The sequence below is a fragment of the Gavialis gangeticus genome, unplaced genomic scaffold (genome assembly GCF_001723915.1).
Source record: "Gavialis gangeticus isolate Ggan-Ray unplaced genomic scaffold, GavGan_comp1, whole genome shotgun sequence".
Lineage (NCBI taxonomy): Eukaryota > Metazoa > Chordata > Crocodylia > Gavialidae > Gavialis > Gavialis gangeticus.
Genome location: NW_017729029.1, coordinates 61,784,392 through 61,799,438, shown reverse-complemented (window position 1 = coordinate 61,799,438; position 15,047 = coordinate 61,784,392). Strand labels below are relative to the sequence as shown.

Below are 15,047 nucleotides of genomic sequence, written 5' to 3'. Positions count from 1 at the left end.
GCAACCGCACGCGGGCGCCGCGGGGCGGCGGGCGGTACAGCGCGGACGCGGCGCTGTGGGTAGGTACCGGCTCCCCCGTGCCCCCCCGGCCCGGGCACCAGCGGGCAGAGGGGGGACCCCGGGGCACGTCCCAATGGCCGGGGCTTCCCCCGGGCTCTCTGCGGGGAGGAGCGGGCGCTGCGGGCAGATGTGGGGGTGCTGCGCTGTTGGCCACCTCTGCGGGAGGGGGTGGTATCTTTTATTGGGCCACCTTCGGGGTTGGGTTGGACCCGCCCTTTCAAAGCTTGGGTAAGGCCTCTGCCATCCATCAGGCACTTCACTTTGGGGGCTGGACCCCATGGGCAACGGGGCCCCCCTGGGGGGGGGGGGCACATTCGTTCCCAGCAACCAGTCGGCCACCGGGGGAGGGGGAGTCCCCACGGCCACTCACACCAACCAGGCAGAGGGGTCCCCCTGCAGCAAAACATACTGCGGCCGCAGTAGCGCCACATCTGGCACTCCCACTCCCCGGCCGCTGGTGGGGGGGCACTGGTGCTCCTGCCTGCCTCCCCTCTGCCCATCGCCTAAGCGGGGCACCCCCATGCACCTCCTGTGTGTCACCAGTGCTGGACCTGATGATCTTGCAAGGTCCCTTCCAGCCCTAATGTAGATGAATTGCACCCTTTGCTTAGGGCCTTGGCATACGTTTGGTGGTGAGCCGCACAAATGCTGATGGGTGTCAGTGCTAGCTTGGGGTTTGGAGGAGTCGCACCCTTAGGGAGTTTATACATGTGCTCCAGGAGTTGGGGTAGGGGCTTTAATTAAAGCAACTTGTCTAATGACAGTGTCCCGAGCGTCTTGTTTATGAGCCTCCCCACGCTTCAAAGTGGCAGCGGGGGCATTGTAAAAAGTAATCGGGACTCATGGTAGCAGTGATATATTTTCTTAGACCAACTAGATTTTTGCAAAAAGAAAAACCACCCTAAACTAAAGCTTGGCTGATGAGCTTTAGTTAAAGCGCTCCATTTTTATACAGGAGAACTGGAGTGCAGGAACTACCACACTCCAGCAGACTTGATTAACTGAGGCTGCTGTGGCATGCTGTAGTTACAGCCCTTGCTGCTCATGTATAGGTACGTCCTTAGTGTAGAAATCTTCTCTACCGCACTCCCCACCCCCAGCTGTGACTTGCTGCCAGAGGCCTGGAGAGCAGGAGCTGTCTCTGGGAGTTGCTCCTAGAGGGCTGGTGAGCCAGGACAGGCTTCTATCCCTGCTTTGCTGGTGAGGGTGTGGGAGATTTGGGATACTGGAGGACTTCAATATGGGTAGCACATAGTAGAGAATGGCTATACCTTAATTGAACAGGAGCTAGGGAGTACAGATGGGAGATTATCCTGCTTTGGAGTGGTATATCTTTCAGTTGCATAAGGGGTGCTTAAAAGCACTTTAAGGTGTTAATATGCAAATAATCCAGGGGTTAAGAGCTCTAGGAGCCACCCAGATTTACTGTGTAACAAGGCCCAAAGCAAAACCAGCCCTGGGTGCAAAGTAGTAATCCTGCAACTGACTGGTTAATCACGCAATAAAATTTAGACTGGCCTCTGGTGCAAAGTTATGATCACATGATTAAAAAATGAGGAGCCAGCTATCAAAAAGCCAGCCGACTAGGAAGTTAGTGCTTCAAAATGTGGAACAGCTCTAATAGTGGCTTCTCTCCAGCTTTAATCTGAATGTATGGCAGGGTCCAAAGTTTAACCCAGTTGGCCCAGGAAAAGATATCACCCACTGACAACCCATGCCTCTGGCACAAATTTCTGGATCACCATGGCTGCAACATGACTCCAGCACTGATCACTTCTCTTACTTACATCATGCTTCCCCTGTATCTTACCCACCTGTCCTTGCTTTGCCCCTCAGCCTCCCTGCCTGTCATTCCCCCATTTTACAGCTGATGAAGTGGAATCCGGTGCAGGAAAGCTTATGCTCTGTGGCCCCTCCTACACATTACATATATTATACAATTGACTGGTTAATTATGCAGTTAATGTAGGCAGGCCGAGCATGCAAAGTAATTTGCATAAGAATGTCCATCCAGCTATAAAAAGAGCTAGCTGGCTACAAAGCTATTGCTTGAAAATGTATAATAACTTTATAGTTGGTTTCTATCCAGCCTTAATTTGAATGTGTGGCAGGACCCTTAATGTATCTTAGTTTATAAAGGTGCAAGTAGATGTCTCCAGGAAGGGGGAATGAAGTTGCTGCATAGGTATCCTGCCTTCTGACTGACTTCAAGCTAATACATCTAACTACCTTTCACTACTCACTGCCAAGACTGCAAGGTGGTGTTGGACATGCAGAAACTGCACTTCATCAGCTCTACTCAACAGTTTTGCCATTTTCCCTAGTCTGATTCCCCAAACTTGCTCTGTCTTATCCCTGTGCTGAAACACTCTTTCACATGTCCCGGTGTTGAGGGTCAACCCTTGCCTTTCATAAAATAGGCCTTCTTTACTCCTCCTATTATGAGCATCTGCATACCTTAGATTGCAGAGGTGGAAGGAAGGAAGCATAAGGCAGTGTGGGGTGTAGATGGCAGAGGAGAAAGGACTAACATGATCCATGGTGAAATGGAGTAGAATCTAGCTTGGGGACATAGAAAGGGTTTTTTTCTGATATAGAAGAATAAATGGAAGTTTTGTTTTCTTTAAAATTTCTCTTTCTCCCCATCATCACTGATTTGTACCTTGTGTAGTCATGCAGTATAAAGTGTCAGCAGATCAGAATCAGCTTATCTGTGAATGTAAATTGATTGAATGGTATAACCAGCTGTGGAGAATCAAAGCCATTATGCTATGTCCACCCTATTTTCTCCCTCAAGATCCCTATGAACAAATGGGTTTTCAGTTGGATTTTAGCCTTGCAATAGGCATGAGAGAGCAGTTCAGAAAAAAAAGGATGTTTAGTTAAGAACACTGTATTCTTGGGGCCTCATTCAGCATAATGCTAGTCAGATTTTACATCGTAATTCTATTGACATTTTACAGAATCAAAAGTCCTTTCTTAACTAAGTTCTGAACATAAGGGGGTAGGCATATATAGCCATGATTTTCCTGAACCACTGAACCTTAACTTTGAATTGTACTTTTCATTTCTAGCACAAGGTGTCAGCCTTGAATTTAAAAAAAAAACAGATTTTACCCAGCAATAACTTGACCCTGCTGTCTATAGGAGATGGTGGTGTTACAGTGGCTTGTATAGTCTCTTGCAGTTTTGAGGTAGAGCAGACTTATCTTGTAAGGCTGTGGGAATGGGTTGTATGCAGTTGAATACTCTGATCCCATCTCATTGTCTTGACATTCCTGACTCAGAGTTCTGCTGTGTTCAGATAACAGTGCTATTATTTCTTTAGTAATGCTAAAAATGTTATATGTTTACTCAAATACTTTTCATTCCAAGGTACCTTACAAAACTAGTGTTTAACACCAAACAAACAAATCAGCAATCAGGGAAAAACATGAAGACAACTAAGCAGGGAGGGAAATTAAACAGCATTGCAACAGAAGCATCACATGCCCCCTAACAGCAGCCCTTATTACACCCCACCTTCCTTAAACTGTGGCTACAAGTTGGATTTTCCAGCACAACTTGAACATGAAGAGATGTGGGCTGCTTTGGAATTTAGACCCCACTGGTCCAAAGACAAAGGCCGTCTTGGCCCTATCTGTTCTATACCAAGAGCACCCCAGTTCAGGTAGCTCTTTGAACCAGGTTTGTGGTATGGGAACAAAGAAGCAGTCATTACGAGATGTTTTTGTTTGCTTTGCACTGGTAAGCAGCAGCAAGAAGAATTCTTGTTCTTATGGAAAGCCATGCTATGGAGACAGAATTTCAACTTTCTAATGTTCAATCCTAAAACTTCTAAGTCTAAAACCAGTTGAAAACAAATCATAATGTGTTACTAAATTGTATAGTTTAAGGCAACAGTTCCCAATCTGTAATGCACATATCACGAGTGATATGCAGACAGCCTGTCAGTGGTACGTGTTAATAGATTTATTATAATTACTTTATATGACAAAAATTTGGTGGTGGTACCTAACGTTGTATCATTTTAAACTGATGGTGTGCAATCTGTTAGAGTTTGGGAACTGCTGGTTTAAGGAGATGCTTTTAAATATTTCATGTATCTGGATAACGTAGGCCCATAATTTTAGAAGTATTTAAGCACCTAATTACTATTAAAAACTGGTCCTTAATTCTTTGTAAAATATCCATAACAGTTAGAGCCATGGACAGCTGGGCACAGGCAAGAAAGGCATGCTGGTTTTAGGATGGAGGATATAAATGTATAAAAATTACATTTCACTTGCACTTATTTAATGGCATAGGTGGTCCACAGCCTTTTAAAACAATTTTGAAATATCATATAGAGTTGAGCAATAATCACTGGATCAGTCAGCATAAGTACTTTTCCTAATATTTTATGGTGCAAAATCACTGCTTAATATTATTTGAATACATTTACAAAATATTGCTCATTTTGACTTCTAAGCTGTTTCAACTTGTGTCAGTTATCTGAATGTTAGATTAACTTTAAAAATAGAAAACATATGTCAAAACAATTTGATATTCTTTCAGATAATGAATTGAGTCAGCAGTCTGGAAGCTTGCAAGTTGTAGAGAGCATGTCCTAGAGATAACATTTATCATCAGATAAAGCTGTTCTGTTTCAATTTTCAGACTACTTCCTCCTTCGTGAGCCATGTCCCATAACATCCTCTATGCACTGTTTAACCTCAAAGCATGCAATTCCAAAGACCACCAGGAACTTTGAGAGCCAGAGCTGAGGAACCTTGATCTAACTAAGTAACTACCTGCTGGCAGTTCTCTATCGTTGTGTCTTTATGAAGGTTCACCTGCCCCTACAGAGGACACAGTTTGTCCTGCTTTTACACAGAGTTCCATACAAATACATTCACTACTTCTTCCCATACCAAAACAGCTTCGTGTGTTGCTCTAGTTCAATCCTGGGGTATTCTTAAATCTATTCACACTGAATGTTCTACTGCAGGTACTCCAAAAATGTATTATTAGTCTTGCTTCCAAGAATAAAACTATTATTTTTACTTTAAGAAATAACCATTTTTCTAAAGACCTATTTCTTGTGCAAGTTCACAATAAAAACATAAAGAAAAATGCTAGTTTGAAAAAGTTATTTAACATGAGCCTTTCCACTGGTTCTCCAACTGTATTGCTGCTGTTTGTTTTCTAGCTGAAAAACTCTTCAGACCCAGGATTGTATTGATAGTGGTGTCTTTTACATCACTGAGTTTACTTTAAAGTTCAACTAACAATAAACCACAAAAGGAGATAATCAGGATTGAAAAGTCTACCTGACAATGGTGTGGGAAATCAAAAGTTTTCCCACTTAAGGGTCAACACAGACTCTAGTATCTAGGCTAGCAAGGGGTGGGGGAAAAGAGAACGAACAGATTGACTTTTATTAGTAAATGTTTAGGATTGGGAATCCAGAAAAAAGATGACAAAGCTGATAGGGAAATACAAATCGCCTGAGCGAGGGACTAACAATAGAGGGATGGGGGTGAAGAGGGGAACACAACTAGGGTACAGGAGATACAATGTTGGCCAACTAAGCCTGGGGGTGAGGGATGGGGGGAAGGGGAGGGAGGGGGTTCGCGATGCTGAGAGAGAAAGGAGATAGATACACACAAACCCGTTACAATGGTCCGCAATGGTGGAGGGAGTGGTTCGAAGGAAGTGCCTCAGTCCATATAGAGTCTCATCACGAGGATCCTCTTCGGGTGGACCGGGGTCATCCATGGTCGAAGAATCCTCTTGGAGTGAAGTGAAGGGGGGGCACTTCATTCGGTCCCCTCCGGGTCTGGTCCAGCGGCGGCTCATCTGGTGGGGTCAGAGTACTGGAGCTGGCCCGTAATGTGTTCCACATAGATATCGCGGGACCAATGGATGGTGTTGGACACCATGAGGCAGCGCATCAGCTTGGCGTAGCGGTGGGAGACGCAGCAGGTACACAGGACGCTCTCGTTGCTGGGGGCCCAGGCTCTGAGCGTTCCCACAATGAGCGCATCGACCGTCACATCGTAGCTGCGGCCCCTCAGGGTATCGGCCAGTGGGGCGTACTTCTCCCGTTTGCGAGCCTGAATGTTGGTGAAGGCTTGGCGCCATTTCTCGAAGGGGATGGTGATGTCCACGATCACAACCTTCTTGGCCTCTTCGTCAGTGATGACGATGTCGGGTTGCGTCTGGCTCTCTCTTTGGTACATACCAAATCAATAGAAGAAAGTGTGTACTGTATTCTAGAGAGTTAAATAAACATGAAGGGACTCCAAGATGACAAAAGAAGCCATAATAAAAATCAAGATAGAGCAAATTTTACAAGCTGCAGCAAAAGATGGATGCATCATTTCAATAAATAGAAACTAGTAACTTGTATTTTTCTTTTCTTTTTCAGGAAAGTGTTAAACGATTTACCCACTTGAATTCATTATCATCAAATGACAACACCACTGCTTTCTATGGATTCAATCAATTTTCTCATTTGTTCCCTGAAGAGTTTAAAGGTACAGAATTTGAGTCATGCCAGTCTTCTTCCTATTACTTTGCTCTGTGATTCTGCAGCTGCTGCATGCACATGCTCCTTTCTGTCATGGTTAAAAGTTACTATGTTATTATCAAACAGCTGCCTATGTTTGGTAATAATTCATTCTACTTGCCAGGTGTCTTACCATGTATTACCCATGAACGGTGTGTTACCTTGGTAGGTGCAGACACAAGTACATCAGATGTTTATTCTTTGTGTCCCCAGATCTCTCTCTCCCAGACTCAGATCAGGCTCCCTTTAAATTCTCTCATCTATTTTTTTTCCCAGCCATTTTAAACCCGAACAAAAGAGCTGTATACAATTTCTGAGAAGGCAATACTCTCAGACTTGTTTGTCTACCAAGGAATCTGCAATTTTACATAAACCCCTATTGTTTCCAGGCACCCAAAGATACACATAACACTTATGATGCTAATATACCAATTTTGTTTAATGTACCGATCTTGTTGGATATTCAGTGTGTGCATAGCTTCTGATGCACCTCAGTACAACAGTCTTTCAAGTTTCCATGTTTCTGAGGTCTTGCATTTCTCACAGATATAATATATACTATGACATTACCTGAAAACTGTAAATTTGGCAGCTCACTTCCAGTGACTTCTCACCACATCCTATCACAAACTCTTCTCTTGTCTTTAAGCAGTAGGATATTAGTGGCAGCTGAGTGGAACACAAGCCCAAGGTGCTGACATAAAGGGGGTCCTAGAACAGAGGCCCCCTTCTATTCTGCCAAATTTACCAATTTCCATAGTAAACAGTGACACCTGGGGAAGAGGCGGGGGGGCAGGGCTGGGTGTAGTGGGGAGCAGGAATTGCTTGGATCCAGTGGGACGTCTGGAAACTTGTGGGGTTATACTGAGCACAGGGTTCAATAGACAGGCACATGTTAATTAGAAGAACTAAAAATCAAGTTTTATTTGTAGAGTAGTAAACAAGCTTCTGCAGTTCTTTAATCTTTAATTAACTGACTTGAGGGACTGTCTCCTAACCCCCAACCTCTGTAGTCTTCCAAGTAAAGGAGTATCTTCAAATTACAACATCAGTTATTGAAGGGGTCGCATCCTGTTAGCCCCAGTTTCCTAATCAGCCTTAAGTCTCCTATGAGAGATGCCGGTACTGAAGGGGGAGGTGTCAGCATGGCCAGCAACCAGACAGTTAATACCTCCCCTACTGCAGCCCCTGCCTTGGTCACATTGGAGCAACTGTGGCAACTGCAGTTGTCGGTGTGAGAGAGTCCTAACACCTGGCAGTTGCTGTGTTAATCCCCTGACACCTCTCTGGACAACAGTGATGTCTCCCACAAGTTTAGGGGTGTGAAGCTAACTAGGAAAGCAGGCTACTAGCATGCAGCCCAATGCTGCCCAGGGCTTCAACCCTTATCAGTTATGCTTCTCCCACAAGTTAGAATTATTCTTTTCTACTCAACTACTTACGCTGTTGCATTCTAGGCAGACCAAATCATCACTGGTTTTATAACCCATGATTAATGTAAGCCAAACTGTAATTCGGTCTAATATTTTGCTTCCAGATTGTTTTCACTTAAATTTACCCAAGTCCCACCACAATTGACAGTTTTATTGTTATCTGATCATACTTCATCCCCTTTACATTTCAAGAAGATATATGGATAATCTTAATAGATTTTTTAGTTCAGAGAGTAATATTAATGGCATTGGATTACTCCCCCACCCCTACATTTTAAACTGTCCTGATGTTACCTGCCAGTTTCCTAATGATTTAGAGTAGGGCTGTCCAGCTGACAGCCCATAAATGGCTCCTACCACCTTTGCTGCCTCCAACTCTACATTTATCCCCACAGGTCCAGATACTGGTCTCCCTGGCCACTGCTGCTTCCCTCCATTGCCTAGTCCTGCTGCTGTCACTACTTCCCCACCAAAGCCACCATGGTCTCTGGGCTCTCACTCCTTTCTCCAGTTTCTACTTTTTGCTGCCACCATGGAGGGGTGGGGGAGGAGGGAAGAGCCAACAAAGTTCGTGGCCACTCAGAAGTTGGACAGATCTGATTTTTACAGTACACAACAACGACCAATAAAAATACCACCCAGTAGGGCTGTACGAAATTTCGCTGGCTGTTTCATTTTGACGATGTTTCGACTTGTTTCAAGCTCAAAACAGCAAAATCAAAATGAAATGAAAGGCTTTGAAACAACCTTGAAACAAAACGAGGGCAGTCGAAATGTTTTGAGTTTCGAAGCTGAAGCTGGACTTGTACCTGCTGGGAAACAGAAAGTAAGGAGAGGGAGGGGGAAGAGGGGTGAAGGGGTGCTCTCGTATTGACTGTGTAGCTGGCCAGAGACTGTCATCCTTTCGTGAGGTCCCTTCTAATCCCAGTGCTCTTGGGGAGGGATGGAAAAACAGCATAAAAGGAAGCATTGTTTGAACCGGCCTGTTTTCTGCCTTGGTGTCTGACAATTACTGAGCTCTCTTCCAGCAGCTCAGGCGCATTAGACAATGAAGGCTACTACTAGCATTGATCTGAATGATTTCCTACTTGCAAGCCTAGCCTAACAAGAGGGATTTCAGAATACTTTTTTCCTTTCTTCTAGACACCTTTATTTTATTATTATGTTCATTGATTTATTCTTTTCAATTGTATAATTATATTGGATGTTACACTATAGAATTTAATTTATATAAGAAGGGAGATACATTTATATTTTATTTCTATACAGTTATATCTTGTGGCATAGAGAATACACCTTAGGGAATTTATATAGGAACGCAGATACATTTATATGTTTGTATAAAAGCAAGGCACTATGAAACACACCATGAAGCGTGGTGGAAAGGCATCTGGCAAGCCTTCATGGAGGGGCAGAAGAGGGGGTAGAGAGAGGTGTATAAAGTTCCCCTCAAAACTGAGATGCAGCCTCTTCCCTACAACTAGCAGTGATGAGGCTTCCACAAGCAGAAAGGAGAGGGGAGCAGTTCCAGTACCACTGCCTGTGCCCGAGACTGCATCCCCTCCAAGAGCACCAGCCATAACCACCACCACCACCATGACAACAAGCAGCAGCACCAGCATGACAGTCTCCTCCACCCCCATTTCACTTCCCATGCTGAGCCTTCCAGTGCCAGAGGAAGAGCTGGAGCTGGATCTGAGTGCCCTAGCAAGGGAAATTCTGGGGAAGGAGGGGAAATCATCTGAGTTTGTGCTCCACACCCCTCAAGTTTCCCCTAGAGCCAGGTCTTCCCTAGAAGACACTTCAGAAGAGGCTGAGGTAGAGGTTATGGAGGCAAGCAGCTCAGCTGAGTCTGTTCCTGTTGTTGTGCCTCTGCCTGCTGAGGGGAGGGAAAGTGCAGCATCCACACATGCACCCATACCCCAAACACAAGCAGGTAGTGTGTCTGGGATCATTTTGAGCTGGCAGATGATTCCACATATGCTACCAGCCTGCACTGCTGAGCTAAAACCAGCTGGGATAAAAGAACAAAACACATGAGCACCATGGGAATGCTGATGCATGTCCGCAGGCACCAGCCCCTTGCGCTTGCTCCTTCTCAGCCTGGCACCTGTGGGAGCATGCCCAAAGGGACGTCTTCCTCTCGCTCCAAAGCCCCTGTCCCCCCAAAGCAGAGGCAGGCTACCCTGGAACAGTGGGGGAAAAGGGTGACAGGGGGGGTGCAGATAGAAAGGGGGGTGCATTGCAAGGACAAGTGAGATCACCCAGAGCACTGGGGAGATGCTTGCTGTGGATGGCCAGCCGTTCTCCTGAGTGGCCAGGGTTCAGGTGGCTTATGGTGCTCATGGCCACATCCTACCAAGTGCCCGAATGAACCACCTTCAGCAGGACGGTGGTGCCTTCCGTGTATGAGGCATGCAGGGAGAACTTGAGGGAGGAGCTGCACAGGGCAGGTCCGCAGGTGGCCTTACACGTCACCTTAGACTTCTGGAGAAGTTAGGGTGGAGATCACACCTTCATCTCCTTCAAGCTGAGGTGCTGAATGATTCCCACACAGCAACAGAGATCATGGGGGCCATGAACCATTTGGTGTAGAGGTGGCTCATTGGGCACAGATAGCTTACCCATGGGTTCATAGTCACTGACAATGGGGCCAATATGGTCAATGTGATCCCTAATGCCAACTTTGTTGGCATCTACTGTGTGGTATGCAAATTCCACCTCATTGTCAGAGACGCCTTGGAGGGGGACAGGGCTGCTAGTGATGGCACCAGCACCACCAGCAAGCTCATTTCCAAATGCAGGAAGGTGGCATGTCCCTGGAGCATCAAGGGGGGCAAGATGCTGCAGGACAAACAAGCAGAGCTGAACATCGGTTAGATGAACACCTTGCTGGGGTCGTTTGATCCCAGTACTCTTTCCTGCCATGGCAGGGGGTAGGACTAGATGATCTTCTCAGGTCCCTTCCGACCCTAGAAACTATGAAACTATCCCACAGCACAAAATCAGTGGAACTACACATACCTGATGCTCGAGAGGCTGGTGGAGCAACAGAAGGCCATCCATGAAATGGTCTTGCTCAGGGAAATTGGATCAGCGGCCCCCTTAACAGAGCTGAGTGGGATATCATTTCCCCAGATCTTGGTGGTCCTCAAGCCCTTCCTCGAGAAACAGTTTCGGTGAAACAGTTTTGACAAAACAGTTTCAACGAAACAAAATGGAACAGCAGTTTCAACATTAAACAAAACTCAAAACAAAACACTGTCCCATTGAAACGGAAGTCAAAATGGAACAGTGCTGTTTCTCGCAGCCGTATCACCCAGCTCTTCTTGTTACTGCCAGAATCTTCCTGGTTTTACCATACACCGATCTCCTAAAACAAACTTGTAGCTCCAGAACTGGTCTTAGAGCTTATAATACCACCCCACGCCCCCCCTCAACACACACACACACGCCAAAAAAAACAATGGACAACAAACATCTTAATTACATTTCCTTTTTCTCATTTTTCATTAAAAGTCACGTTTGGATTCATAGTTTCATAGATTAAGGGTCGGAAGGGACCTAGTAGATCATCTAGCCCGACCCCCCGCCAGGGCGGGAGAACAACAGAAACCCCAAAACAAGAAACAGGACTCAAATGAGTTCAGCCAGGTAGGCATCCAGCCTCTTCTTAAAGACCCCCAGGGTAGGGGCCAGCACCACTTCCCTTGGAAGTTGGTTCCAGCTCCTAGCCACCCTAACTGTGAAGCAGTTCTTGCGGATGTCCAATCTATACCTCCTCTCCATTAACTTGTGCCCATTACTCCTTGTTATGCCAGCGGGCGCTAGGGGAAACAGCGTCTCCCCCAAACCCTTCTGGTCCCCCCTAGTGAGTCTATAGACGGTCACCAGGTCCCCCCTCAGCCTTCTCTTGTTGAGGCTGAATAGGTTCAGGTCCCGCAGTCTCTCACTGTAGGGTCTGCCCTGTTTAAAATATTTCAGACTCTTCTTTTTCTTTATTCCATGATTTCCGTTTTTTAGTGACAAAATAAAAGGAGAAATTAAAATTGGCTGTGATCTAGTCTACCCAAATAAAACGTGGTATTTTGTGAAAAAATTTAAACAATGACATGTCGTGAAACATTTTTATGTGTTTTTGAATTAGTTCTGATAAGAACCAGAATAAAGAAGCCCACACTCAAAGTCAAACTCAAACATTCCTTTTTGTTACCAATACAGAATATTTTAAAATAGTTCTAAAATAGAGTGGTTGTTGTGGATTGTATGAATTTTATTTAAAGATTCAAAAAATGATTTAAAATTCTGTATAATAGACTTTTTTCATAATCATAAGTCCTGATCATACTTAGCCCTCAATTTTCTGGCTTTTTAATAAGTATTTATAAACTGTTTAAAATAACAGCAATAACAACAATAATAACAGAATTTTTAGGTGTTCATATATATGTTTATGTTTAGCTATTTACTTAAGGAGCAGACCAGACAAACTTCCCAAATACACAGAAGTGCCGAATAGAAAGGAGACACCTTTACCAAAAAAGTTTGACTGGAGGGACGAGAATGTTGTCACAGAAGTGAAAAATCAAAACACGGTATGCTCTGGATTTTCATTACTTCCTTCCTTGGCTTGTTTATTCAGTATTTTATGCACGCTATAGAGCAATGGTTTTCAACCTTTTTTCATTTGCGGACCTCTAAACATTTTTGAATGGAGGTGCAGAACCCTCCGATTGCAAGTGTGGGTGTTCACATAGTTATGATTGATCATAGTCACTTTTTGTGGACCCCTTAGGCATAGTCTGCAGACCCCCTAGAGCAACAGTTTGATTCATTTTAATTTAATCAAAAATATCAGAACAAAACATGTAGATATTTCTAAATCCAAAATGTTGAGAACTTTCTGTTCCATCCTAACTGGTATGTTGACTCCTGTTTCAGTTTGGAGTGGAATTTCTGATCCGTTTTATTATGAACTTTGCATTTTACTTAGCCAGGAACTGTTATTTTCCAACAGTGGCTGAGATACAACAGCAAAGTCTTCCAAAATAAAAACAAAACTGAGGAAGAATGTCTTGCATTCAAAAGCTTGTCTAACTTTATCCCACTTACATATTTGGTCCAGGAAAAGATATCGCCCTAAGAATGCCTTCCTTCTAAAATAAAAAACACACTTTTCATTAGTACATCTGGAAAAAAATAGAGATAATACAATAAGTCTATATATAATCATTAAGTATTAATTTGACAGAACTCAAATAGCTAGATGTTAGAGAAAAACAGAGATTCTAGAATATATAATAGGGTTCTAATTTTATTAGCGTATAGGCAACAGACATTCCTGTTAAATGTATGATCGAAATCAGTTACCTTATATAACCTGAATATTCCATGAGTGCTAATTTTAACTCATAGTCATATAAGGAAAGTAATTTTATCTGTGTACACTAAAATTCTGTAAAATTCTGTATTACCTATATAATGGCCAGTTAAAACATCTTCAAGATTTGTCATCATATATATAACATATACATGTCCCATTTTTAAACCTCAGGTCTTTACTAAAACTATTTACATCCTTAAATTTAAATACGCAAGTATTTTGCATTTTTCCAAAGGCTGTAGGAGAGGTATATTGTAATTTATTTGCATTGTCTAAATGGCATGAAAAGGAAGCAAAGGCTGCTCGTGGAGACTTTCCTGCAGATTCTCTCAGCAAGGTGCTGTTTCTTGTGGCTGAAGACCCAAATTCAGCATCTACTTTTTAGAGATCCCACTATAATGTTTCGGGATTAGGGAGTGACATATTGATGGCAGAGCAGAAGAGTTGCCAGAGTGCAGCTGCCTCTATCTTATTGCCATATGATCGCATTCTTTGGTTTAGTACAGATAGTCGAAAAGCCCAAGGCTTAATCAGTTCAGTCTGCAAAGCTTAATCTAAGCCAGGGCTGGGCAAAATGTGGCCCATGGGCCGGATGCGGCCTGCCAGGCTATTCTATCCAGCCCGCGGGGCCCCTAAAAAATTTAGAAAATTAATATTTATCTGCCCCTGTCTGTCGTGCCTCAATGGCTTACCAAAACTCAGTAAGTAGCCCTCCGCCCGAAATAATTGCCTGCCCTGGTCTAAGCTGTGTAGATTGAACCAATAAGCAAGTGAACAGACAGACATTCATTTTCAATTCTGGAAATGCAGCCACATACCTGAAGTGGCCCAGGGCGGAAGCTGGTGGGTGCTAGAACATGCCTTTTGGAGCAGACAGCATGGGCCAAGGCTAGCCCACCCACTTGCAAGGGGTGGGGGGGAGTTGCAGGGGAGGTGCAAAGCATCCTGGAATACCAGGGGACTGTGAGTTAACTTGAATCTGGAGGGGATCTGGGCAGAAGTTCAATAAACCTATTTAACCTCAATCAGTTAAGTCTGATACTGCATCCATCCAGGTTTATTTTAAACTGGTTTCAGTGATTTTGAAAGTAGCTTATGTGCACTGAACTTCTGTTTTGTTACAGATTTGAACCAGTTTCCAATCACGTATACTGGTTTGTGTGTAATTTCTGTCTGTAGCCTTTAGGGCAAGGGTGGCCAACCTTCAGCAATAGTGCTACAAATAAAATGCAGCAGATCAGGGAGGTGACAGACAGCATGGCAGTAGATAGGGCAGGAAGCAGAAAGCAGAGGAGATCAGGCAGGGAGCACAGAGCAAGGAGCAGAAAACAGAGGAGCAACTCAGGTGGAAGCAGGGGATCAGAGTGGTATTCAGGGGAGGTACAGGGCTAATTTGTGGCATGCCCCTCACTGCCCTAGGGAATAATATCCAGCTGAAGAACTCTCTGGGCATCTCTAACAAGCATCCAAGGCCAGAAACAGAACGCTTGTTGTCTTCCCCTGTGTACTGCATCCTAGTGTAACTTGAACATAGCAGAGAATATGGCTCAGGAATATTGGCTCTTCTTTGGCTCTGCTATGCATAACATAATTGGCCCTATGTCCCATGTCCCCCTGC

The 15,047-nt window shown here is 44.3% G+C and overlaps 1 protein-coding gene across 1 annotated transcript in view; it reads left to right on the top strand.

Annotated features, from left to right (window-relative positions):
- CTSO (cathepsin O) overlaps positions 1-15,047 on the top strand; it is a 108,415-nt gene that overhangs the window by 76,346 nt on the left and 17,022 nt on the right. The window contains exons 3-5 of the mRNA XM_019521058.1: positions 2-59; positions 6,473-6,581; positions 12,508-12,641. Of these exons, the coding sequence (XP_019376603.1) occupies positions 2-59; positions 6,473-6,581; positions 12,508-12,641 (301 nt within the window). The remainder of the gene's footprint in view (position 1; positions 60-6,472; positions 6,582-12,507; positions 12,642-15,047) is intronic.